Consider the following 26,096-nt stretch of genomic DNA (forward strand, 5'->3'; position numbering starts at 1 on the left):
AGCGACAAGATGGTGGAGGCTTCTGCACCCTCCGCTTCAACGACCGCGCCTGGTTCCGGTGTCTCGCCTACACCTACACCCTTGTTCGGTCATGCTACGCAGCCACCAGCTCCTGATCCTGCACCAGCGACGCCAAATGCCATTCTAGCGCAGCTGCCACCTCATGTGCAACAGCAACTTGCAGGCATGACGAAGGAGCGTTTGCAATACATTGTTTCGGTTCGTGTTTTGTAACGTGCACCTTTCCATACTAACCTAGTACAGCGCATGCAGCAGCTCCGCTCTAGTGGCCAAAACGAGCAATCAAGTCCAGAATTTGCCTCACTTGTCCAGACACTCAAGACGTTCCAATACCTCCAGCATTTGCGCATGCAGCAACTTGCAGCAGCTTCTCAAATGCGTCCACCACCCACAAGTGTGCCGACCGATAAGCCTCTGCCACATGCGCCTATGCCTCCCTTGAATAACATGGCAAACGGGACCGCAGCTGCTGTCGGCTCTTCTTCGTCTGGTCCCATCCCACCGCCCATGTCAGTGCCCCCTTCAGATCCTATGCCGGCACCCGTCCCTATGCCGGTTTCTGGCCCATCTCTTCCAGCTAGCGTTGCACCCGGCCTCGAGCCTGCGCCTGGACCCGTGCCTCCCTTTGCTACACCTGCGCCTCAAGTACCTGCTGCGTCGCAAGTCCAACCCTCACTTACGCATGATCAGATCCAGGGTCTTCGGGCGCAAGTGTCAGCCTACAAGCATCTTTCTCGGAATGAACCAATGGCGACTCAACTTCAGCAACATGCCAAGGATCTTTCGAATCCCTCAGATGCATCAGTCGCTTCTTCAATTGCAACTAAAGTAGCTGATGCAGCTGCTGACTCACACGCTGCGCTTACCGCGGCACATGGTCACAACTCGATGAAGCCACTTACATCGGGTCCGGAGGCCTCTGCTTCGACTAGCTCGGCGGCATCCCACGTCACGAAGCGTCTGGACTTACCGCACGATGATCCATCGAGCCGTGTGTATCCATACAATGCCTATCTTCATCCTTTTACGTCGCTTGCGAAGCCTAGCTTCAAGGACGGCAACGACCTTGCTTCTTTGCAGCAGCGATTGCTTGTACCGAGTTTGCTTCCTGCTGGAATTGATTTACACCTTCTTCTAGAAGAGCGTGAGCGCTTTATTCAGACACGAATTCAACAACGGATTCGAGAACTTGAGTCATTCCCTGCAACGCTTCCGCAGGTCCCATCCAACTCAATGTCCCAGTCATTTTCGCGCTTATCGTCAGCCTCCTCCTCATCGTCGTCCTCATCGCCGGCGGAATCACCATCTTCTACGTCTTCACCGGCGCCGTCGCATACAAAACAAGCGCAACATGATGTGCGCGCGAGTGATTCTGCTAGTTTTCAGATACCCCAGCACCCCAACTCCAAGCTTAAAGCACTCATTGAACTCAAGTCTCTCCACTTGCTCGAACGCCAAAAGCAGATGCGGGAGAAGATCTTGGTGAGTATGAACCTGGCCACATCACTGGGTCTTGATCGCTCTGCGTTCCGCCGGGTGCGCAAGCAAGCGCTCCGCGACGCTCGTGTCACCGAGCAACTAGAGCGGAAGCAGCGCACAGAACGTGAGCGTAAGGTGAAGCAGCGCCACACAGATTACCTCACGATGATTTGCGCGCACGGCAAGGATTTACTGTCGGCTCACAGCAAATCGTCAGATCATTGGAGAAAGATCGGCCGAATGGTGCTCAAGTTTCATGCCGACACGGAGCGGGAGGAACAGAAACGCATCGAACGCGTTGCAAAGGAGCGTCTCAACGCTTTGAAAGCTGATGATGAGGAAGCTTATTTGAAGCTGATTGACACTGCTAAGGACACGCGCATCACACACCTCCTTCAACAGACAGACGCATACCTGGACAATCTTGCACAGGCTGTGCGTGCTCAGCAAGACGACGATTCTCATATTGATTGGGCCACTACCGATGGCACGGATGGTGCAGCTGTTGATGAGACGACATTCGGTGCTTCTCGTCAAGATGATCCCACCGATGATGCTGGCCGTGCCGACTATTACTCGGTAGCTCATCGCATCACTGAAAAAATCACTGAACAGCCCTCGATCTTGGTTGGTGGCAAATTGAAAGAGTATCAAATGAAGGGATTGCAATGGATGGTCTCATTGTACAACAACCGACTGAATGGGATTTTGGCGGACGAAATGGGTTTGGGCAAAACCATTCAGACTATCTCGCTCATCACTTTTCTGATCGAGAACAAAAAGCAGAACGGACCATACCTTGTCATTGTACCTCTCTCGACGCTGACCAACTGGGTAAATGAATTTCACAAATGGGCCCCGTCTGTATCAACTCTTGTGTACAAAGGCACGCCAAATGTACGAAAGCAACTTGCCGGTCAGCTGAAGATGGGCACGTTCCAGGTCCTGCTGACGACGTACGAATACATTATCAAGGAAAAGAGTTTGCTAGGCAAGATTAAATGGACGCACATGATCATCGACGAAGGTCATCGCATGAAGAACACACAGAGCAAACTCACTGTGACTCTGACCCAGTCCTACTCAAGTCGCTACCGTCTGCTTCTTACCGGCACGCCGTTGCAAAACAATTTACCAGAGCTGTGGGCGCTTCTCAACTTTGTCTTACCAAAAATTTTCAATTCTATAAAGAGTTTTGACGAATGGTTCAATACACCGTTTGTGAACACAGGAACGGGCGATAACAGTATGCAGCTTAATGAAGAAGAGGCTCTTCTTATCATCAAGCGTCTTCACAAGGTCTTGCGTCCCTTCTTGCTTCGTCGATTGAAGAAAGATGTCGAGTCTGAACTTCCTGACAAGGTCGAGAAGGTCATTACGTGTCGCATGAGCGCTTTGCAACTTAAGCTTTACCAACAGATGAAGCGACACAAAATTATTCTTGGTGATGCCGGCGCTGGTAGCGGCGCGGCGAATGGCAAAGGTCCCCAAACCGATGGGAATCCGCGGTTTGCAAAATGCTATTATGCAACTACGCAAGATTTGCAACCATCCCTATGCATTTGAACAAGTGGAAGCAACGATCAACCCTTCGAAAGAGAATGGTCCTGATTTGTATCGAGTCGCTGGCAAATTTGAGCTACTTGACCGCATTCTACCGAAGTTATTCGCAACGGGTCATCGGGTCTTGATCTTTTTCCAAATGACTGCCATTATGGACATCATGGAAGACTTTCTACGATTCCGTGGAATCAAGTACCTGCGTCTTGATGGATCGACAAAGCCGGACGATCGATCTGTCCTTCTCAGGCAGTTCAACGATCCGAACTCCGAGTATGACGTCTTCATCCGGTCGACACGTGCTGGTGGCTTGGGCTTGAACTTGCAGTCTGCTGATACAGTCATTATTTACGACTCCGATTGGAATCCACACCAAGACTTACAGGCCCAAGATCGCGCGCACCGTATCGGTCAGAAAGTAGAAGTGCGGATTTTGCGACTCGTAACTGAGAAGTCGGTGGAGAAAACTATTCTTGCTCGTGCTCAATCGAAGCTGGAAATCAACGGGAAAGTCATCCAAGCCGGCAAATTTGATAACCAGGCGACTGCAGATGAGCGAGAATTGCTTCTTCGTGCTATGCTGGAGGCAGACAATGAGGAGGAGGAAGAAGAACAAGGCGAACTCAACGATGACGAGCTCAATGAACTACTCGCGCGCAGCGATGAAGAAGTGGCCAAATTCCAACAGGTTGATCGTGAGCGCATAGCCGACGAAGAGACGGAATGGCGAGCTCTTGGCCATACAGGTCCTATGCCTGATCGTCTTATCCAAGAACATGAGTTGCCAGCAATCTACCAACGCGACTTCGATACTGATGTCATCGACGGCATCGAAGAAGAGCAGCCGTTGACCCGTCGACGGAATGTAGTGCGTTATGATGATGGCCTCACCGAGGAGCAGTTTCTTCGTGCTCTTGAAGATGAGGAAGACTTGAACGAGGTTGTCGAACGAAAACGGGAACGTGCCGAAAAACGTCGTCTCAAGCACTCGGGCCAAGACCCGGAGGCAAAACTTTCTAAGGATGCGCGTTCTGAATCTCCTGCAGATGCTGCAACTAATGATAAGAAGCGCAAGGTCCTGGAAGATGGAGAACAAGCTGTCATGGCGGAAGCGATGCCCGATTCTGCAGATGCTGCTGCCATCTCTAAGCGGCGCAAAATTAGTCCTGACTTTGAACGACTGAAAGCCGCAATGTTGAAATGTTATCATGCTGTTGAGCAGTGTGAAGAGCCGGATACTGGTCGTTTGCGCAGTACACTTTTCATGGAGATTCCTAAGAAGAACGAGTACCCTGATTATCATGTTTTGATTGCACGACCTGTTTGTTTGAAGCAGATCAAGCGCCGTATCGAGACCCGTGTGTACAAGACCTTTGAAGCATGTCGAGACGACTTCTTGCTCATGTTTCACAATGCTCGCACCTACAACCAGGAAGGATCTATTGTTTGGCTTGATTCTCTGGAAATGGAGCACGTCTTTAATGATGTTTATGCACAAACACAAGCTGAGCTCGCCAGCTCATCGACATCGACATCGACTTCAGAGACAACTGGCATGCCCGCATTGTCTGACTCGCCGAGCACAGACACTCCTGTATCATCTATTGAAGACTCGTCTCATGCACAATCGACGGCAGATGCTAACGAAGAGATGCCATCGTCCGAATCGTCTCAGCGCCGCAAATCGGGCATGAAAATCAAGCTTTCCATGTCAGGCCGAAGGAAGCGAACATAAATTTGTAGTTGTTGCCATGAAGGCCGTTTAGGTAGGCCTTCTATATACTTTTAGAATACCTTTTGCTAGCTGATAATTGCCACCATTGGTTTGCTCAGTGAACCATCTTGGCTCTTGTGAGCGCTGCATTGCTTTAGGTCTTAATCATGCAATCAAATTCCGTGACCGCGGGACATGCGCTTTCACGTGGTTGATATCCATAAACAGCACTTTCCATAGTGCATACGCACAAAGATCAGCATTTAGTCAGCAATACAGACAGTGTTTTTCCACCTTGCTTCAAGCATCCGACAGACAGGCCAACCAGATTATGTTTCACGCAGTGGCACATCATTGGCATCATTTGCAAATCAAACTCAGGCAGTTCTAACTCAAAGGGCGTTTTGTGCGCTTTCGTCCCGTTTGACTTTACTTCACCATAATGACTGGCTCACAAGACTTTTTCGGCATTGACCACCAGACTTCTGGCAATGGTTCTATCACGCCCGGTGCACCAGTGCACAACATTGCCCAGACTCCTATCATGGAGTCCGGAAACCCTTTCGACAAGCTGACGATCCCATCGGAAGCTCGTAACCAGCAGATTGTTGGTCACCCGGGTGAATCTGTACCTGACTCCCGGTTCAAGATTCTTCTAGCCCTCGATGGCACTGAGGCAGGTGATCTTGCATTTAACTACATTATGGGCAAGCATGGATTTAGTCCTAGGGATTGCCACATTTTCCTTAGCACAGTTCTTCCTGCGAACGTCCTGGGTGGTCCATGGATTTCTGGTCCTCTGACGATTGACAGCAAGAAGCAGAACGAACTGCTCAAGCAGTTGCGCCATCAGGCTGTTGAGCGCATGAACCCCTACCGCAAGAAGCTGCAGGAGCGTGGCTATGAAGTGACAATGCACGTTCTTCACGGTGAAGCTCGTGCTTCGCTTCTTAAGGTCATCAGCTACCACAAGTGTGACCTTTGCGTCATCGGTAAGCGTAACCGTGGCTGGAAGAAGGGTTTGAGCAGCGGTACCGTTACATCGTATCTGGTGAGCCACTCTCCTGTCCCAGTCCTTGTTGTCAAGTAAAATGATTCCATCCACAACTCATAATTGATAGCCTAATTTATTTCCATTTTGTTTGGTTGCGTTAGCTACATGTAGTGTAGTCATCAGCGGATCAATTCATTCTTGCTTGTGTTCATGCACTGGGGTGTGAAGTATGGTATTGAAGTGCTTATGGATTCGTTTGTATTTGGTACACATTTATCAAGCAAGCTGGCAACCTTTAAACTTTCTACCGATTTAGGAGAGATCGTACGCCCAAGCTTTTATTTCCACGCGACGTTACATGACTTTCATCGACATAACTCATGTGATTTAGCTGCCGTACTCCCCCACATGCAATCAAGCGTGTCAGATTTTGAGGTGCAGAAACCACCTATCTACACCAAGCAAAGTACGAAAGAGAATATCGAATATCTAAAGGGCGAAAAGTTGTGCGATTTTACTAGGCACATTGCTTCCGCTTAGTAGTACACCGCCGGAGGCTTCTTAGGGCCTTCGAACGCGTCACGCTCAGCACCAGTCTGGTAGTTGCCGTGGCCGAACTTAGACGAAGTGTCGATAAACTTGAGAGTGACCTTCTCGACGTCTTCACGCGAGGTGTGGATCTTTTGCGACTTACGGATCGTCAACACACGCTTCTTAACACCAGGGCAGCTACCCTTGATCATCAAGAAGTCGTTCTTCACAATACCGTAGTGAGGGAAACCACCCATTGGCGTGATCGACTTTTGAGTAGTGTCGAACTCTGTCGCACCGGACGCCTTGTCAGCACCGTTGCCGATACGGTAAATCTTCTTGTTTAGTTCCGTGCGGTGGTGGTAACCGTCCTGACCAGAGCGAGCCACCGTGAACATGACGTTAGCAGGGTGCCAGGCACCAATACAGGCGACCTTACGCAGACCCTTGTGGGTCTTGCGAGGAAGCTTGGTAATACCCCAACGAGCAGTAACACCCTCGTAACCCTTACCCTTAGTCACACCAATCACGTCAACAAGCTCATCCTGCGTGAACAGGCTGTTCACATCTACCGTCTTCTCGAAGAGGTTGTTTGCAAAGTCAACCTTCTCAGAGACTGAACCACCATTCACCTGAATCTCCATCAGATGGGCCTTCTTCTGCTTCAAGCTTGTGTTGCGAAGCTGGGTATGCGCGAGCACACGCACAACCGAACAGTACTTGCGAATGCGCTCGAGTTCGCGGGCAATCGACTGGCCATTGTTCTCCGAGTGCTTCTTGGCGTACTTGGTGAAGGCCTTCTTCTTGCTGCGGTACCAGTTCTTGTAGAAGCGGCGCTTCACCTCGTCTGAGAGGTGCTCAGCCCAGACAGTTGTGAGTGAACGGAGACCACGAGGCGTCTCTACGTAGCCAACCATACCCACAACAACCATAGGGGGGGTTTCGATAACCGTCGTAGCTTCCACGATCTCGCGCTTGTGGTACTTCGAGCCTGGGCGGTCCAAGTCACGCACAATGTGTGTCATACCAGCCTTGTAGCCCATGAAAGCTGTCAGGTGAACTGGCTTCTTAGGGTCGTCCTTAGGGAAGGACTTGACCTTGCCGCGATGGCTCGCGGCGCGCTTGCGAGGAAGGAAACCAAGCGAGCCGTGACGAGGGTGCTCGTACTATTATTGTTAGTCGTGATATTCCTCATCCTGTCATTGTCTCCGCCACATACCTTGCAATGAGACATGGCTGATGCCGTCGAGGTAACGAGTCGAAGAAAAGGCCTCGTGATGGGCGACAATGTCACTCTCCGCGCCAGCCGATCTGCCGCTCAATAGATGCACGTGATAAAATATATCATACACGTGATACACTATGCTCGTAATGAACTTGTGGAGCGATGTGTTGTCATGGCTGCACAGATAAAATTTATTCTGCAATTGTTAAGAATTTTAATGTTGTCGCGACGTTACATTACAACCTTCAAGTAGCTATGGTTTAGAATGTCGGAGTTTTCCCTGATTTTTCTTAGTTCGAGTTAAGAGCTTAACTATTGATTCGTACTCAAGATTCTTATAGCACAAACGCTGTCTTTCCAATCATTCTGCTATTTGTATCAGACAGCTTCGTTTTCCAAAACGACAGGACGGCACATAGTGCAACACACATTATCCGTGCTAGGAATAGACCACCAGAGTGGAGACCAGTCAGTATGACAGTTTGCACAGGATACTGACTTGTCATCTGATGGTAAAGTTGTATTGTCACTAGGAGCGTCCGTCTCCATCTCATCTTTGAGTGTGTGATCTTCCCTGTGCATAGGAACAAGGTTTCCATTCTTCACGTATCCGCCGGCTCCGCCACAAACTTGTTGGATAATGTCGAGTTTTTTCGCACGGCGCAAAAGTGCATGTGTAGATTCGACGAGGGCCATGTTTCGGTGAGAGCCCGTGACAACTTGTTTGTGTGTCTTGACATACGCCTGCATTGCGGTCAACTTGAGCTTAGGATCAATTTCATGATATTCGTAGGTCTTCTTTGACTTCGCCGCAGCCAAATGATCTTTACACCAGATTTGTGCACACATGTGTCCTGATTCTGACTTGAACGTGAGGGTATGGACGGACTCACGCCTGGATGTCTTGACGGGAAAAATTTCAAAGGCCATCATGCAAGATGGCTGCGCCAAGTATGCGCAGGACACATGAAAATGCGTACGACACGTCGGCTCCGCGCATTTGACACATGCTCCTTTCACTTGATCGCATAGCGAACATCTCATATCATATCTCCATGCGGGTAGCGCACCTGCTCCTTCCACAGGTTGCATGGTCGTAGTGTTCGCGAATAGAACTTCCGGGATCCACAAAGCACAGAGTAAGTGGGACCAATGATTGCACTCTGTCGGTTTGTACACATCCAAGGCTGTATCTCCTTTTCCATCAGACTCATTGAAGTACGGTTTGCGCGTGCGAATCGATGTAGACAAAGTCCGTGATGATGGCGTTTCTCCGCATAGTACGCAAAAAGGCAGGATGGACGACATTGGATCTCTGTCGTTCTCGCACAGATCACAGAGCCATTCATTCTTTTCAATATCAGCATCTTCGAAACCAATGCATCCCTGATGACCTGCCAAACCACACTGCGCACAACTTAGTAAAAGCCTTTTCGGTTCTAGACGGCGACAAATAACACACTTGCTCGTTTCCACTGGTCTTGATGGCAACGATGCAGCAGGCATGACCTTAGGTACGGTCTGCGTGACTTTCGGCACTATTACACCTAAACCAGCTTCTTCCGATCCATGTTCGAGAGCCGCTTGCCGCTTTTTCTCAGTTATATATACATTAGCCGTTTCAGCAGCATACTTGCGCCAATATTGGCCACAATAAACACATAGTCCTTGTCCCGAGGTGTAAATAGGACTCTTATACCAAATTGCACTTGCGGAAATTGAGCAAAATGCACACATTATGCGAGTAGGTGCTTTGGGCTCTTGCGCGTCCTCGAATGAAAGGACAGAGAGTGCAGGAGACGATTCACGCTGAGCTGGGTCTGTATGAGGTTGCGCGCCGCGAAGCGTGATTTTCATGCGTTCTTTCCCTTCCCATCGGTCTTTTAGACGCTGTAGTTTCCACGAGTAGACGCCTTGTACAATTTCCGACGGCGTCCGTCCTGGCAGTGCACGTTTCAAATGAATCAAGTCCCCTGAATTTTCAATGATCGTTTTTTGCAAAATTTGCACTTCTTTACTTGTCAATGGGTATACACCAAAGTCACTGTCTCGACTTTGCGCGAACTGGTGCTTAGCTTTTTCAAAATCAAACTGGTTCGCATACAGAAGTGCCAATGCTCGATCAATAAATACGTGTGATTCTCTCATGACATGAGATCGAGGTGACGACACATTCGCCAAGTAGTGATCCACTTTGAGTTAGATGAACTTTTTGACATACCTTTTTGCCAATCATGATCTGGAGGGGGTATAGAAATTACTTGTATACTTTGATCAGATCCACGCTGCATACAAGCATCATTTGTAGTCTCATAAAAAGTACCGACCTGATCAACATCCATTGCATGTGTTTCCGTAGAGCGCACATGCTTTGACTTAGAGCGACTTTTTCCTCTCATCGTAGCGGCTTTTTCAGAATTATTTGTTCGCGTGTTTGACAAATCCATTGCTGATGTTTGACGTCCCTGGTTTTGGTGCTGTTGTGATTCCCAAGACGGGACAACTGCTTGAAACTTTGGTCCTTGCCGCGTTACTGCGCGAGGATAAATGGAATCGTGGGAATCAAGCACGTCCATTGCAGATGTGTGTTCGCCGAAATAGCGGTAAGGCCACCCCTGAAAGCATCGAAGCCCATCGCGATCGATAGGATTTGATAAAACCATTTCGCTTACAGGTTCATACACGTCCCCCAAAATATGGGACCGATTTCGTTTGCGCCTTGTAGGCTGTGTTGATCGGGGCCCTAGTGAATCCATATTGGACCCAGGCGCATCTAAACCACCGCCACCCACGCCCTCTTCTTCAACCATTTCATCGTGCTGCTTAGCGCAGGGAGCACAATTCCAACTGTAACCTTTCGCAGGTTTTGATGCAAGAGGAGGAGAAAGACAGCGCATATGGAAGAACTTGCGACAAGTGTCGCAGCGAACTGATTCGGCTGTCGGAGCCCATTCATGACAAACAGAGCATCCTCTTAGCGCATCGCAAAGCTCAGTCGCAATGGTCATTTCGGCGACAATAAAGGAGTATCTTTCTCGAAGTACGCGTAGGACTTGGTCAGGCGCATTCTTCAACTTCCATGTTGGAACGACCTCATAGAAGCGATGAATATACCTGTCAAAGAGTTGATGATAATAAAAATGGTCTTCACGGCGTTTCCATGCAGCTATTTCTGGAGGCGAGCCATTACTTATTAGGTCTCGGTGCTTGACACGACATTTACCTCGTATTGTCGACACAGGAAATACATCGGCATGCATTGTAGCAACAAGCATCCTTGGATCATTGTTCGGTCGATGTGTGAGATCTCTCATTCGGAGAAAAAGATTAACGCGCACATGCTTCGTTGGGCATCTCTCCTCGTCCTCTTTCTGGATAAAGTTCATTACACGAGCGATGAGATACGGCTCACCTGAGCCAATGGCCCAAGGTGGCGATATATAAATAAAATCTTTATTGTTAGCCATGCCTCATATCTTAAAAGCATACCGTTGATTCGGACTTGCATTCCCCCCATTATGGTGAGGCGACTTGAACTCGCCATATTCTTGTGCGTCGTCATCGTTCATGTCTGTGTCCAAAGCCTCCACACTGCTCATGACGTTGTTGATCAGCCACGTGCTGGACCAATACCAGATGCCGTAAGTAGTGTCTTCTACCAAGCCTCTAAACCCCTATGCTGCTAACCGCTTTTAGCAGCGCACCTTGCTTCCGTTCTGTCGACGGTGCAGGCATTTCCTTCATGCGTTAAAGAAGTTACGCACCTCATCGATTCTAGTAGTCTGTATAAATTGCTTAACTATGCGTCTGTATTTACATGTTTAACAGCTCCTGATCGTACAGAAGCAACAAAAGTTCGTCATACGCGTGAATAAAATACCATCTGGAGAAGTGACGGAATAGACGAAAAAAAAACAAAAAAAAACATGAAATCTGATTATTTTGAGTGGCTGTTTCGTTGTGTCTGAGTCAGGTCTTTCCCACTGTCGAGAGATCATACCCTCGATCAGAATATGATGTTAACGGCCACTGAAGTGATGAGGGCATCACTTGGTTTATATCTGAAGTCATGTGAGCGGGAACTTGAAGACCGTGAGGTATCATATGTCCTAGATTGACAAACGATGGATTTGAGGGCAAAGGAAGGTGTGTATTTAATACTTGAGAGCTTGTGGGGGGCACGGTCATTATGGCTGGAATTCCATACGAATACCCTGCTGCAACCTGGTAATACTCTAAATGGAGAGGTGACGATGATAAACCATGATTTCCACAAGGAGGCGACCAAGAACTCATTGGCCAACAGAGTTCAGATTCCCGCAGCGGAAAGTTGTAAACGTTCCCGTACACGTTGCTTCTAACATTCATTATTGGCATCGATTCGTTGGGATGCATTGATCCCAATGCGCTGTGACATTGTACAGGGCCGTAATTCATAGATGGTTTGAGAAGAGTTGTTGGCGATGCACTTTGTCGTTTCATTATGTCGCCTTCAAATGTTCCTGTATTCGATTCGGCTTGACTAAAGCCCTGCCATGGAAAGGCATTAGTTATCGGCGATGAAAAAGCCACCGTTGGCTGACCAACGCACTGAGAAGTCGCGTATGGGGATGGATGCAGGTATGTGCGCGCATTAGGACAGTAGCGGGTACGACCAACTTCATCCAAGTCAGAGGGATCAGTAGGCAAGCTTCGTTTCCGATTATTTGAGCATTGTAATTCCGAGGGCATCTGCAATTTTGGAAGATGCGGATGTCTAAAAGACACATTTTGTGGGGTAAGGAGCGGAGTCGTGGCAGGTGACGAACTTGCAGAACATGTCATACTTATTGGAGAAGAGGGATATGCTGATGGCGCACATTCCTGCCATTTGAGCCATTGCGCGTCAATGTCACGTTTTTGCTTTAACATGTCCAACGTGCAACACCACCAATTGTAAGTGGCTAGACTGACGCTTGCATTATTGTCAATGCCCAAAAAAAGCTGCGCCTCCATTTTTGTGATTTCGTGCAAAGATATATTGGAGATCTCGGCCCAGGTCTTATTGGTAAATGTATAGTCGTCGAGAAACTTATTAGCCATGATCAAAGAAGTAAGAAAAAGGCGGTATTCACTCCCCGTTTTGCCTTGAAGACCGTTGTGTCGAACTTTGAGCCGGTAGATGTAGTATAAACACAGCTTAATGACGGAGTCCGAGACTTGTGTTGTGGTCAAAACCCTGGTGACAAAGGAAATAAACTTGTCGGTGGGACATAACTGGACACGACTAGGATTGATGAAGTCGTGGACACCCGCTTGCCCACTAGAGGCAGTCGAGCGATGCATACCTCGTCTTCCTTTCGTAACAGCGGAATCATGGTTGCTGACAGAGTCATGCACCCGAAAATCGTTTTCATAGTCTCTTTGTAGCGCAAAGGATTCGGCGAACCATATATAGCATACCATAATAGCACACACGTCGGCCCCCATCTCGCCAGATAGAAAAGACGATGGTTTCGGCTTGTATGAAGTGTTAATATGAGTTGTGTTTGAACTGCTGTAGCGTTTCGTGTTTGGAGACGGCGAGGCGATTTGAAAGTTTACCTGCAATCCAGATGCCATCTTCGTACCTGAACCAGCCAAGCGTAAAATGTAACCATCGCCTGTTTGAGACAAGAAGGCGGTCCTATGGGTGAAGAGACAAGCCCGCAATCAGCTAGCTTTCTTTGATATGAGACACCCGTAGTGTTTGGCTAAGTGCTACAATCGGTGGCATAATTTAGACCGCAGTTTGTATGTACTTAAGCCACACCCTTAGAGTGGCAAACTCTTACTGACCCCAAAGCGTTCGCACGGACTAGTCACTGGTGCATACCTGAGTGGAGGATTCAACGCACTATGCGCAAACGCAGCGCCGATCGACTGTGCCACAATAACATGCAGCGAACCGGATGACAGATTGTTCTTAGATTGGAAGCAATTGTGACGATATAGATTCTAATTTGCTAACCTTGTGTCACACCGAGTCAGCATTATGCATGGTATATTCATGTATTTCTGATGGAATGACATAAGCGGAAATCTGAGGGCAAACAGGGCGCGGGCGTGGGTCAAATTTCGGACAAAAGCTTACGTGCACACGCATTTCCGTGGGTTCTTGGCTTGTTTACACGCTCACATTTCTTGTATTTTTAGAATCATAGGCAATACTAATTTTATCCGCCTGCCATTTATGCTGCATATGTTAATCGAGGGCTAGAAAAAAATCCTTTAATAGCCAATCATGTCAATTGCAGATTGACATGTATGCATATATGTGATCATCTAACGGAAGATCCCTGGTGTTCAGCAGCCCGCAGCGGGCTTTAGTGGTGTGTCATTACGTACTTCCTTCCAATCAGCGTGCTTGAATTGACGATAGGAACGTTAGCCCCTCTTATCAGCTTGACGCGGGGAAATTCGCCTCTAATTGACTTTTTGCGGCCAGGCACAACTACAGGGTGAGCAAGGAGGACTGTATTTCAAACCTCCTCATTGTTCCTGATTATTTGACGGGAAGCAACACCTGTATCCGCACTGTAGTCCATGATACCATGGGGAGGACAAAAGGCTCAGGCTCACAAATGGCTGTCGGTTCCCGCACCAACAAAGGAGGAACGAACGGCTCAGCCATGTTCCAATGTCAAGGTTTTGGCGACTGTCGCATGGTTTTCACTAGGAGTGAGCACCTAGCTCGTCATATTAGGAAGCACACAGGAGAGCGTCCTTTTCAGTGTCATTGTCTCAAGTCTTTCTCTCGGCTTGATAACCTCCGACAGCATTGCCAGACAGTTCATGAGGACAAGCCCGAACAGAATGAGCAGCTTTTGGCAAAGTTGGCCGAATTGCATGCGAACATGTCATCGTCATCATCCAGGTCTCATAAGCTGGTAACTGAGCATGACATTTCAAGTGATAGCAATAAGAAGCGTAAAGGTGCACTGGGTCATGAAATGGAGGAAGCTGCTAAGCCCAAGCGTCGCATCTATGGGCCCGATTTTCCTGTTCATGAGTCTTACATGCCCAAGAGCCCAACGCTGGGCGCACACCGTCATTCAGATCATGTCACCTTAGCATCCTCAACTACAAACGGGTCCAACGTGTCTAACATGAATCGTACACGTCTATCACATCCTGTCCAGTCTTACGGCTATCCGTCGTTAACCGGACGAGTTTCTCCGCCCTACATTTTTGCTGGAGGGTATGGGAGGTCCGGTCATACCAACTTGGATTCATTTCTCGGGTCGGGTCTAATTCCTCCTCTGATGACTCCACTCAAGAATTCGTTTTCTTCAATGGAGCGGCACCGTGGTCGGCCATACCTTAAGCCCTTGCCAAGTCTATCACCAGAACCTGCTTTTTACCCGTCGTCAACGGCTTCGAAGGCTCCGCACAATTCTACCGATTTACCTTTCCATCATTCCAAAATTGGCAAGGATTCAAACCCACTTCGCTACTCTGCGTTTCTCTCAACAGTTGACTCTGAAAAGGGTCTATTGCTTCCAAGTATGTTGGATCGTAGTCGTGAGAGTCTTTCGAATCTTCCAGTTCGCTCTCTGGATCCTCACTCTACTAGCCATTCGGACTGGTCTCCCTTATCTGCTGAACAAAGGTACAACGACCGTCCTTATGTTTCGCCGTCTCTCGATTTTCGAGAACGCAATACAGACTTTGGTCACACTAAGCCACTCTCAGCAGGTACCTTAGATGCGGCTGCTCTAAAACCTGAAGTCAGGAAGCCAACGTTTCTCCCGCATCTGGCCACGCGCTACGATCGAGATGACCTTGATGTGAAATATAATCGTTCATCGAACATTGAAAGTTATCATTCTTTTCAATCTCGTCCACTATCCTATGAAGCTCGGCGTCTAGCTAGCGAACGACTACCGGAGGAACGAAAGTCGGTTCATTCTTCTTCAAATGGTGGGCGTCTTCTGACACATCCTACTTCAACAAGACCCATCTCCCGGGACCTGGTGTATCGTGAAGGTATTGATGGATTCTTGGGCCGACGCGATCTCCGAAAGGTCCCATCGTTGAAACCTTTCAAATCCCTTGAGTCTCAATCTTCACCTCATGCGGTGCCCTCATTCAATCAAGATGGTTCAGGGTACTCAAGCATATGTCCTGGAGCTCATCGGCGTTATGCTTTAATAAATTGAGTAATCTGTATGTTATTCTTTTCGATATGGGCGCACATGTTATTATTATTATTTATTTGTTTTTTTATTATTGCAAGCGGGAGTTCTAAATAGACAATAGATTAGGTGATGGTAAGCAAATATTCTGCACTTCGCTTTCTCTTAAGCGTGCTTGAAGCTATTCAGGTTAGCCGATAAATGGTGGTTGGTACAAACACATCAGCGTGCATTCTGTAGCTGATTTAAATTACGCTATTTTATGCTGGCTCGCCTGTTTCAATAGGTACTTCATCACCAGTGCGGAGTTCACTTTGATCCGGGGTTAAAAATTCATCATTTTCCGGTTTAGTATGTTCAATATCATGCTTGGCATCGCTGCGAGTTGTACATCCAGCGGGCACCCACTTGTGCGAGTTCCATGGCTTGACAGACGGGTCGCCGAACATGTCTTGAATTGCTTCCAAATCAAGGTTCGATGTTTCGTACACAAAGAAGTAGACCACCAAGAACGATGCCGCACAACATCCAACGAAAACGTAGCCGTAAGCATAATGGATATCATCAGTGATGGGAGAGGTAAAAAAGGCAAGGTTGAAGTTCCATATCCAGTTACTCATTGTAGCCAAGGCCATCTGTCTAGCACGTAAGGTGGGCACGGCTGATTCTGCGATCGAAGACCATACACCTGGGCCCCACGTACTTGCAAAACCTAGAATGAAGAAACACGCTGAGCAAATCATAAGAATAGAAGTCGACTTATGCTTAATTTCGTCGCCATTACTGTCCGCCACACCAGTCGTCGCGAAGACAATGAGCCAAATTGTCATCCAAGCTGCTCCGGTCATCAAACACGTTCGACGACCCAATTTGTCGAGTGCATACAGTCCAGGAAATGTTGTAACAAAATTGACAGCACCCAAAATAATTTGAGAGATGTACGAATTGTCTGTCTCGGTATCCATCAGATCGACTTTACGGAAAATTGTTGCACCATAGTAGAAAAAGTAATTCGCACCTGTGAGTTGTTGCCCCATTTGCAGATACATTCCGAGAAAGGTGCGGTATAGTGCTTTCTGTTTGAAGCTGAAACAGTCGAGCCAAGTGCCGCTCTCCTCTAGCTCAGCCTCCTTGATTACTTCCTGCTTGATTTCTTCGAATTCATTATTCAGATACGCGTCGTTTTCATCCACGCCTCGCATGAGTGCTAGCACACGTTTGGTTTTATCAAATTGGCCTCTTTTACCTAACCATCGCGGACTTTCAGGACATAGAAGAATACAAGATCCCAATAACAAGCCCCATGCAAAGCCGATCCCCATAGGCACGCGCCACTGTCCGGAATCACTGTAACTGTGTGTACCGTAACATGCACAGTACGACATAAGAATACCAAGCGTAATGAACAGCTGATACGTTCCCACGACAGCGCCACGCACTTGGCGAGGCACTATCTCTGATTGGTACAAAGGAATAGCTGAGCTGAGCCATCCAATCGCAAGGCCATCGAAAATTCGTCCAACAGCCATCTGCGGCCAGCCATGATCAGAAGAGATTTGAATAATCAGTCCAACCATGTAAAGAATACATCCTAATGTGACCGAGAGTCTTCGACCTAATTTGTCAGAAATAGGAGCACCTACGAGGGCACCGAAGACGGCACCAGCACTCAACAGACTGACCAGTAGACCTCGAATCCATGTGTTCCACTCTTTAGGTTGACCAGGTACGTCATGCTGCGCAAATCGGTTGCGATAGTCATCCATGATTAGAAGATCGGCAATTTGACCAGTATCCCAACCGAATAGGAATCCACCCATAGAGGCTAGACCACCTATTGCATAGGTGGTATAACCCACAGGTGCTCCATGTACAATATGATTGAGGCGCATCGTTGTGGCCTTGTAAGGCACAGACAAGGCGTGCCTTGAGTATCGAATGTGAAAGAGCAGTGCTCTGAATCTGCGATAGTCTACGTTTTATTGCACATGTACCTGTTTGGTACCGTGTCCTTCGCGCTGGCGTTCGCCTCAATTGGATTGCAAAATCCCCCAAAACCGGAACTTACGCCAATTATAAGTCAGGAATACTTACATGCGTGTACTTTGCGTGCTTTTAACATTTCTTATTCCCTCAATTAAGGGGTTATCATGAAAATAAATAGAGGCAATGAGTTACGAGGTATTTAAACGTCAAGAAACGAAACTTTCGTTAGCTGGAAATTACGAAACTGGCTGGAATGGGGTGCTACTTGTGCCTCGTACCGAGAGTTTTCGCTCAAAACAAATGCGGAGACAAGTGCACATAACGGAAAAGAACATCCAATGAGAAGTCGCTATACAAACAGCCGTTAGAAATACAGTAAATTATGGTAGGCAACTTCATAGCGCTTACTAACGATCTGCTTCGAATGTTAGATTTTACTCCGACGCGTAAATCCAGTTCATGGTCCTATTAGAGAATGCCCTTCCTAGCTCAGCGATGAAGATAATTGTTTGGCTGTACTTCGATGGTCAATCAGCAATGGATTTGCAGTTTGGGGCGACACTATTCCACATCATAGCAAGAAAGACTCCTTTCATAGTTGCGCTTCATAAAGCCTAAACAGGACCATGCACTGGACTTTTTTTTTTTTTGCAACATACCTGACTTATTTTCTCACAATAAGCAATGAAAAATTTCGGTGCAGTGCCCTAGCTCGCACTCTTTCAAGGCGAGGCGACCGAAGCCAGCATTGGACAAGCGACCCAGTCTTCCTCAAAACCTTAGGCCCTCAACTCGTACCGTCGCTCATCCTAAAAGGAGAGCGGCAGGCACGAGGAAGCCCTAGGGTATTGAAAACGACTGCCCGTCCTAGAAGGACAAGGTTTTGACTATCGAAGACGGGAACGCGAGACCACGGTACGGTGTGCAATCCGGGCTCGAACTTTTATGTCTGAGAATAAGTCTCAGGTTGCTCGGGTTGAATTGGACATACCTTCTTGGATATTGTTCAAGGAGAAGAAAAAATGTAAAATGATGACGAAGGAAGTAGAGAGAAAATCAATTTTAGTCAGCAAAGATCCACATGGGAAGGCCCAGTTTTGGAACTATCTGAACAATGGTAGGGGCAGCACACCATGTCGCGGAACTTGGAGCGAAACCAAGAAGCCACCTGCTACGTTGGCAATTTAGACGAACGTGTGACGGATGAGATTATTTGGGAGCTCATGCTTCAAGTAGGTCCTGTGGCGCATATTTATCTTCCGAAAGATCGCATATCTCAGATGCATCAAGGGTATGCATTTGCGGAATATTGCACAGAATCTGATGCTGAGTATGCCTGTCGAATCATGAATGGTATTAAGCTGTATGGTAAACCCATTCGCGTAAATATGTCTTCAAATGAAAAACAGGTGGTAGATATTGGCGCAAATCTGTTTGTGGGCAACCTCGATTCTGGCGTGGATGAACGACTCCTGTACGATACGTTCGCTACGTTTGGTGGTATTCTCGGAGCACCGAGAATAGCTCGTGATCCAACAACAAACGAATCAAAAAATTACGGATTTGTGTCTTTTGATTCGTTTGAATCAGCGGATGGCGCTATAGAGTCGCTAAACAACCAGTTCCTACTGAACAGGCCTATGACCGTCATGTACGCTCTTCGTAAAGATGCGAAGAATGGCGAACGCCACGGGACCCAGGCTGAGCGTCTCGTTGCTGCACAGGCGCGAAAGAATCACGTGCTTCCTACCGCGCAGGACCCATATGGCATGCCAGCTATGTCGTGGTCCTCTGCGGGCAGCAAACCCTCACTATGAAGGAGCTCGTTATGAAACGAGCTTGTCTCAATAGCACACAAGACTGTGTCTTTTGAGTCCTTTCGCTGATACCCTATTATGTAGTTACGTAATGGATATATGTACGCACGATAAATCTCGATTTCTTGCCTGCGTAGCATCTCTGATAGTCAGACAGCTCACCACGAAGTCTGACAGACCAAAACTAGTTGGCATTGCTGTGTCTTCAGCCCAAGCGTCGCCCGATACTCTCACAGATAGAAGCCCTAGCCCGATTATCGTAGATTTTATTATGAAATTCGATGCCATTCGAAGCATTTGTGGCAAGGCACCATTGAGAAACCTGAACATATTTATGCCTTATTAGGTGATCTTACATTCACGCGCACACATTTGACGTCTTGGTGGTCCATACAGTCTACTGAGACAAATTGGGCTCCACAAGTGCGTATATTCAAGGCCTCAAGCGGGAGAGATACAGACGTGCCCACAAGGCAAGAACAATCGTAACGCATCTGCACTTTCCTATGATATGATACTGATGCGCTGGTACGTGCAGTACTTGTTGGTTTTTGCCATGCTTTCGACGCTAGGTGTCCGCGCGTCGATTGGAGACAAGTCGAACAAGTTCTTCAGATGTGTGTTGTCATGCGAACAAGACACATGTCGCAATCATCGACCTGTTTCTGTGAATGATGACACGATTGTTCAACCGGATCCTTTGCCATGGTATCTTGTGATGTTGGGCTGGAACTGTGAGTCGAATTGTGAATATCATTGCACGCATCGCATCACGAATGAAGCACAAAAGCGCGTGTCCAAAATTCACCAGCAGATCACAGAAGAGGCGATGAGAGATCGTACACATGCGATTTTATTGAATGAACATTGGCAGCTTCAGGTCCAGGCGGACCAGAGTCCTGATGCTCGACTGGCGGACGTGTGTGGGAATGACAAGTTTCTTAGTGCCACGGGCGAGTGCCTGCCGCGTCTGGCAATGCCACCGCCCGTACCCATGACTGATCTAGAGTTTCGTCGCTCTATTGAGGCAAAAATTGCGCTGGAAGTTGAGCGCCTTCCGATTATCGACAAGCGAACTGTCCAGTTCTTTGGAAAATGGCCACAACTGCGAGTCCTTGGCATGCAGGAGCCGATGTCTGTGTTGTTTTCGATCGCGAACTTGCTGGTACAAGTGTATGCAATCAGCCGCATGTTTCCTGAAAAGCTCCCAACGACGTTTCCATTGAAGCGCGTGTACGTCGCAAATGCGACTGTGGCTTCTGTGGCTTGGATTGCCAGCACTGTGTTTCATGCGCGTGATCTTTGGTGGACAGAGCGATGGGATTACTTTTCTGCTGCAGCTATGCTCATGTCTGGACTGTTTCTAGCGATCTGTCGCATATTTCGAATTCAGCCCGGCTCGCTGGTTTTCCGCCGTCTCTTGATGGGATGCGTAGGAACTTGGGTTGTCCATGTGCTGTATCTTTTGTCACACCGCCGGCTCGATTATACATACAACATGGCGGCTTGCTTATTTGTGGGATTTGTACACAATATTCTTTGGATCGTGTACGCACACGCGCCGCAACTTATATTGCGCCTACGTGAGTATGTGAGACTTTCGTTCGACCAGGGACGACAAGCTCCCGTGAAGCCCGAGACAGCCTCGGATTCGAAGCAGACGCAGTTCGCACTCCCTCTATCTGCGCGTCGACAACTCGAGCTACTTGTCATTCTTACGTTCGCTGCGCCTGCGCTGGAGCTCTTCGACTTTCCACCTCTTTTCCGACTCTTGGATGCGCACGCGTTGTGGCATCTTGCCACAGTGCCATTGACACTGTGCTGGTACAGATGGCTCCTAGAAGATGCAAGACAATGTGTCATGATGCATGCTTGGTACCTGGATCACCATGGCATGGATGTGACGGACATTGACGAATTGCAAGACACGCGCCCCCATGGCGAGCTGCCAGCGTCTGCTCTTGCTTTGCCCGTGTCAATGCCCCACGTGCTGGCAGCCGACTCGATGCTTAGTACTCCTCAGATGTCTTCGGCACTATCGGCGCAAATTTCTAGCATGCACAACCTTCTTATCTCGCTCAAATTGTGGGGATGGAACATGCTTCGCTCTCTGCGGGACATGTTTATTAGCTCTTAATGCTGTTTGTACTCTAGTAACACGTTCTTATCTCCTCGCCATTCCACAAAGTAGATAGCCGAACTTCTACATAAAGTCAAGGTCATCATCGAGTGCTTCATCGCCGTATGCTTTAAGGTCGAAACTGGTAGCGTGTTAGTAAGTTGCATTTGCTATCGCTCGTGATGACGTACGTATTTTTCGCGCTGCTTGTGCCAACCTGTTTTGGCTTGGCATTTTGCAGGTTGCGCAGGTTACCGCCAGTCCTTTTCATGTCTTTATCGGCCTTGACCTTTGCCTCAGCGAGCTCACGCAGCTTGGTTGAACCTTTGCGCATGTCAACGTCACGCAGACCATTCGTCGTCAGGAGTGTGATCATCTTGGGGAAAAAGTGCTTGTCAAAGCCAGGGCGACTTGCTTTGGGAAGAATAAGTTTATCATAAAGAGACTTGGCGAACGCTTCCCAGTCCTCTTTGCTGCTGGGCTTGGCATCAGAGAGGGACACAGTCTGGGAGTCTACTGCAAGATTGTCCTTTTTCGCGTCAAGCGAGGTGCTGCCAAGGAGGGTTGCAGCATTGTCCAGATCAGAGCGTATTTGTGCTTCTTTTTCGCGTCTTCGACGCTCGTCTTCATTTTCTTGGGGCTGTTCTAGCTCCCAATCATCAAAGTCATTTCCCTGTTACTTGTTAATAGCCACTTGAGCATTTGAACTTACTGTGTTATTCTGCTTCATGGCCTCCTTCTCTGCAATCTTTTGCTTCACAGAAAGTCGCTTCTTTGGCTCAGGAGCAGGAGCGGGAGCAGGCTTGGGCTCTTCGTCTTCCTCTTCCCAATCATCTTTCACGTCGTCGTCTTCCAAGTCTTCATCTTCGAAGCGGCGACGAGGGACAAAAGCAGGCGCTTGGGGCTGAACATTATCATCGTTTTCTTTGTGAGTCATAAATACGTACCCCAATCACTCATAGTGTCGAGCGCTATGCAACCTTTCTTTCTCAAGCGGGTGCTGGTGTTTTCGGTTTTCTCTTACTCGAGTGTGTGATGGATGGGCGAGTCGATGTGGCCACGAGTGCCGATCTTGCCTCCACATTTCGCGAATGTCCTAATTTCGCTAGGAGGTGGACGTGCAATGAAGGCGGCGGGTGTTGACAACGGAAGCGCCCAACAATGGCAGGAGGGGAGAAGGGCTCGTTGCCTTTCTTGATTTGCTGACAAACTTTGGTGCCTGACTCGTGTGAAGCTCCTGTACTTGTGCATCATCCCTTATTGTACGTCGCCTGTCGTTGGATGCGGCTGAACAAGAGTGGACGTAGCCTGTCGACTTCTTGGCTCTGGCGCACACAATGCTCACCTGCTCGCAAGCAGCTGGCGCATCTACATGCAGGATGCATTGTTTGTGCAAAAAAGCGCAGGGGTGGTAATAAGAACAAAGATGCAAATCCGTACCAGGACACACTGCGTCTTCCTCAGACGTCGTTTGGATTGCGCGCATTTGCCAAAGACCGGGAGCCTCTTTTTCGTTTGGCCACAACGACCAATTTGTATCGGTGGCAGCGGGAACACTTGCGTCCGCAGGCTGATGAACGTGATTTTGTCCTGCATGACGGCCCTCCGTATGCGAATGGCCACTTACATATGGGTATGTCGTGCGGCACCAGCATGCAGCTTACACAGCAGGACACGCACTCAACAAAATCATCAAAGATATAATCTTACGCTTCCAGGTCTTGCAAGGTCGACGCGTGCACTATATGCCCGGCTGGGATTGCCACGGTCTTCCTATAGAGATCAAGGCGGTGGCTGAACAGGGTGGCACCCCCGCATCGGAGTTGAAAGCAACCGATATTCGGAATGCAGCGCGGCGCGTGGCTCTGCGCGAAATTGACCAGCAACGTGTCGAATTCCAGCAGTTTGGCATCATGACTGACTGGAGTGATGAAAATACCTATCGCACCCTGCACTTTTCCTATGAACTGGAGCAATTGCGCCTCTTTGCACAGTGTGTGGGACGTGGTCTTATCTACGAACAGTTCAGGCCCGTGTACTGGTCGCCATCTACCCACACGGCACTGGCTGAGGCAGAAATCGAGTACGATGACAAACATGTGAGCCGGAGCACATACCTTCGCTTTCGGCTACATCCTAGTACAGCATTGGCACCTGTCCTTTCTGGTGTGCAAGAGCCGATGTACTTGGCGGTGTGGACAACTACGCCTTGGTCTCTGTTGGGCAACATGGCTTTAGCGGTGAACGCCAATGCCATGTACTCGATTGTAAGACGCAAGGAGTCCGGCGAGCTGCTTGTCGTTGCATCTGATTTGGTTGCTTCACTTGCGACTGTGCCACTAAGCGGCGGCGCTATCGGTGAGCAACGCCATGGTTCTGCTGGGACGCTCGGTCCTTTTGAACATGTAACTGTCGTCCGTGGCTCACAGTTGGTCGGCTCGATGTATGAGTGTGCCTGGATGATGCCTGGTGAACAGCGGTTCGTGATGGATGCGCCATTTGTCACCACGGACGCTGGTACAGGTATTGTGCACATGGCTCCGGCGCATGGCCAAGAAGACTATGAGCTATGGCGCGACGCAGGCCGGCTGCGTACTCATGGCATCATGTCGCCTGTGGACGACTACGGTCGGTTCGTCGTGAACAACGCGTGGGGTTTGTCAGATATCATTCGGACGGACTTGAAGCAGCTGCACGGGCTCGACGCCTTGTCTTGTGGCACACAGCGTATTCTAGAGTTCCTGTCGAGACACCATGTTCTTCTGAGTGAGCAGCCGTATACGCACAGCTATCCCATCGACTGGCGCACGAAACAACCGATCCTCACACGAGCAACGGCGCAGTGGTTTGCAGATCTGCGACAGAGTCAAGCTGCTGCTCTTGCTGCCTTGCAGTCTGTCCACTTTACACCTGCCTCTGGGCGTCAGCGGCTCACGAGTCTCGTGTCGCGTCGGTCGGAATGGTGCATATCGAGACAGCGAGCATGGGGTGTACCGATTCCCGTCGTGTATGATGCAGACACGCACGAGCCGTTGATCAATGCGACCAATGTTGAGCACATCCTGCGCATCATGGCAGAGCATGGCACGACCGACGTATGGTGGACACTTGACGCCGACACGTTTGTCGCGCCTGCATTCCGCGAGCCAGGGAAGTCGTTCTACATCAAAGGCGATACCCTTGACGTATGGTTCGACAGTGGCTGTTCATGGGCGATTCTGCAGCGAGCACTGCAAGAGCCACTGTGTGCTTCGCATGCATGTGCTGATGTGTATGTGGAAGGTTCAGATCAGCATCGCGGCTGGTTCCAGTCGTCGTTGCTCACTCGCATGTCGACATGTGGCGCAGGCGCCGCAGCGCCGTTTGCCAATCTAGTGACGCATGGCTTCGTCGTTGATGAGGCGGGGCGCAAAATGTCCAAGTCACTGGGTAATGTGATTGCCCCAGCAGCCTTTGTGCAGGGCGACCCTGCTGCACCGACGGACTTTCCTCCCCTGGGTGCAGACGTGCTCCGATGGTGGGCAGCAAAAACAGACTACACGAAGGACACGCCGATCAGTGTGTTGATAATGAAACATGTGACTGACGAGGTGCGGAAGCTCCGCAGCACCGCGCGATTCATACTCGCCAACCTGTCGGGATATGCACCTGGCTCACTTCCACCGTTTGACACATCCAACGTAGCGGCCGGCAAGGGTCATTTGCGCCTGAGTCTGCTCGACCGATACGTGATGCATGAGCTACATCGCTTGGAGACGACATGCCGTGCTGCGTATGATCGGTATGACTTTGCGTTTGTGACTCGCAGCCTGATTGAATTCGCCACAAAGACGCTCTCATCGCTGTATTTCGACGCTGTCAAAGACACCATGTATGCTGGTGCACGTGACGATCAGCTGCCGATCCTGGCTGTCATGGACCAAGTCTTGCAAACCATATCAAGCATTCTTGCACCTATTTTGCCGCATCTAGCAGAAGATATTCACTGGTACCGTGGTGGTGCTACGTCCGATCCGACGCCAGAGCAAGCTGCGTGCATGCCATCCTTCTTCCAGCTGGGCTGGCACACCATCGAAGAGCACTGGTGTGATCCTGCGCTTGAACAGCGCATGCAGCGGGTCCTACGAATCCGCTCCGAGGTATTTGCACTTGTCACGCGTTGCAAAGATGAGCACCTCGTCAAAGGCCCTGCTGAGACAGTCGTGGCCTTATATGTACTTGAGGACTCACTGGGTGCTCTGCTGCACAAGCACAGATCAGAGCTTGCAGATCTAATGCACGTCGCTCACGTGGATGTATATACGGAGGAAGTCGCCTGGCAACGTTCTGCGCCTGCGCCAAGTGCGTGGCATCGTACTTGCCGCGTGCCTGATCTACAAGTGGATGTGCGCGTAGAAGCATCGCAACAGGCCAAGTGTCCTCGGTGTTGGAAATATCAGAGCCAGACCCCCGACACTTTGTGCGAGCGATGCATGGATATCATTGGATGAAGAC

At 49.0% G+C, this 26,096-nt stretch overlaps 11 protein-coding genes across 11 annotated transcripts; 7 read left to right on the forward strand and 4 right to left on the reverse strand.

Moving 5' to 3' along the window:
- Positions 1-267: 267 nt before the first annotated feature.
- MGL_2057 (uncharacterized protein) lies at positions 268-3,066 on the forward strand (the record flags this gene model as incomplete). The annotated part of the gene is made up of 1 exon (XM_001731006.1): positions 268-3,066. One exon carries the CDS (start codon positions 268-270, stop codon positions 3,064-3,066), a length of 2,799 nt encoding a protein of 932 aa, XP_001731058.1.
- Positions 3,067-3,214: 148 nt separating this feature from the next.
- On the forward strand, positions 3,215-4,795 carry MGL_2058 (uncharacterized protein; the record flags this gene model as incomplete). The annotated part of the gene is made up of 1 exon (XM_001731007.1): positions 3,215-4,795. One exon carries the CDS (start codon positions 3,215-3,217, stop codon positions 4,793-4,795), a length of 1,581 nt encoding a protein of 526 aa, XP_001731059.1.
- Positions 4,796-5,216: 421 nt separating this feature from the next.
- Positions 5,217-5,864, forward strand: MGL_2059 (uncharacterized protein; the record flags this gene model as incomplete). Its single annotated transcript, XM_001731008.1, has 1 exon — positions 5,217-5,864. One exon carries the CDS (start codon positions 5,217-5,219, stop codon positions 5,862-5,864), a length of 648 nt encoding a protein of 215 aa, XP_001731060.1.
- A 440-nt stretch (positions 5,865-6,304) lies between these two features.
- Positions 6,305-7,342, reverse strand: MGL_2060 (uncharacterized protein; the record flags this gene model as incomplete). Its single annotated transcript, XM_001731009.1, has 1 exon — positions 6,305-7,342. The coding sequence occupies one exon, from the start codon at positions 7,340-7,342 to the stop codon at positions 6,305-6,307; it is 1,038 nt and encodes a 345-aa protein (XP_001731061.1).
- A 37-nt stretch (positions 7,343-7,379) lies between these two features.
- Positions 7,380-11,041, reverse strand: MGL_2061 (uncharacterized protein; the record flags this gene model as incomplete). The annotated part of the gene is made up of 5 exons (XM_001731010.1): positions 7,380-7,465; positions 7,519-7,720; positions 7,954-9,716; positions 9,746-10,975; positions 11,014-11,041. The coding sequence occupies 5 exons, from the start codon at positions 11,039-11,041 to the stop codon at positions 7,380-7,382; spliced, it is 3,309 nt and encodes a 1,102-aa protein (XP_001731062.1).
- Positions 11,042-14,399: 3,358 nt separating this feature from the next.
- MGL_2062 (uncharacterized protein) lies at positions 14,400-15,704 on the forward strand (the record flags this gene model as incomplete). Its single annotated transcript, XM_001731011.1, has 1 exon — positions 14,400-15,704. The coding sequence occupies one exon, from the start codon at positions 14,400-14,402 to the stop codon at positions 15,702-15,704; it is 1,305 nt and encodes a 434-aa protein (XP_001731063.1).
- Positions 15,705-15,940: 236 nt separating this feature from the next.
- On the reverse strand, positions 15,941-17,572 carry MGL_2063 (uncharacterized protein; the record flags this gene model as incomplete). The annotated part of the gene is made up of 1 exon (XM_001731012.1): positions 15,941-17,572. One exon carries the CDS (start codon positions 17,570-17,572, stop codon positions 15,941-15,943), a length of 1,632 nt encoding a protein of 543 aa, XP_001731064.1.
- Positions 17,573-18,799: 1,227 nt separating this feature from the next.
- Positions 18,800-19,483, forward strand: MGL_2064 (uncharacterized protein; the record flags this gene model as incomplete). The annotated part of the gene is made up of 1 exon (XM_001731013.1): positions 18,800-19,483. The coding sequence occupies one exon, from the start codon at positions 18,800-18,802 to the stop codon at positions 19,481-19,483; it is 684 nt and encodes a 227-aa protein (XP_001731065.1).
- Positions 19,484-20,312: 829 nt separating this feature from the next.
- Positions 20,313-21,620, forward strand: MGL_2065 (uncharacterized protein; the record flags this gene model as incomplete). Its single annotated transcript, XM_001731014.1, has 1 exon — positions 20,313-21,620. The coding sequence occupies one exon, from the start codon at positions 20,313-20,315 to the stop codon at positions 21,618-21,620; it is 1,308 nt and encodes a 435-aa protein (XP_001731066.1).
- A 66-nt stretch (positions 21,621-21,686) lies between these two features.
- MGL_2066 (uncharacterized protein) lies at positions 21,687-22,562 on the reverse strand (the record flags this gene model as incomplete). Its single annotated transcript, XM_001731015.1, has 4 exons — positions 21,687-21,744; positions 21,794-22,275; positions 22,315-22,526; positions 22,550-22,562. The coding sequence occupies 4 exons, from the start codon at positions 22,560-22,562 to the stop codon at positions 21,687-21,689; spliced, it is 765 nt and encodes a 254-aa protein (XP_001731067.1).
- Positions 22,563-22,883: 321 nt separating this feature from the next.
- MGL_2067 (uncharacterized protein) lies at positions 22,884-26,092 on the forward strand (the record flags this gene model as incomplete). Its single annotated transcript, XM_001731016.1, has 2 exons — positions 22,884-23,235; positions 23,271-26,092. The coding sequence occupies 2 exons, from the start codon at positions 22,884-22,886 to the stop codon at positions 26,090-26,092; spliced, it is 3,174 nt and encodes a 1,057-aa protein (XP_001731068.1).
- Positions 26,093-26,096: the final 4 nt, after the last annotated feature.

Source organism: Malassezia globosa (assembly GCF_000181695.2).
Source record: "Malassezia globosa CBS 7966 chromosome Unknown mgl_sf_4.1, whole genome shotgun sequence".
Lineage (NCBI taxonomy): Eukaryota > Fungi > Basidiomycota > Malasseziomycetes > Malasseziales > Malasseziaceae > Malassezia > Malassezia globosa.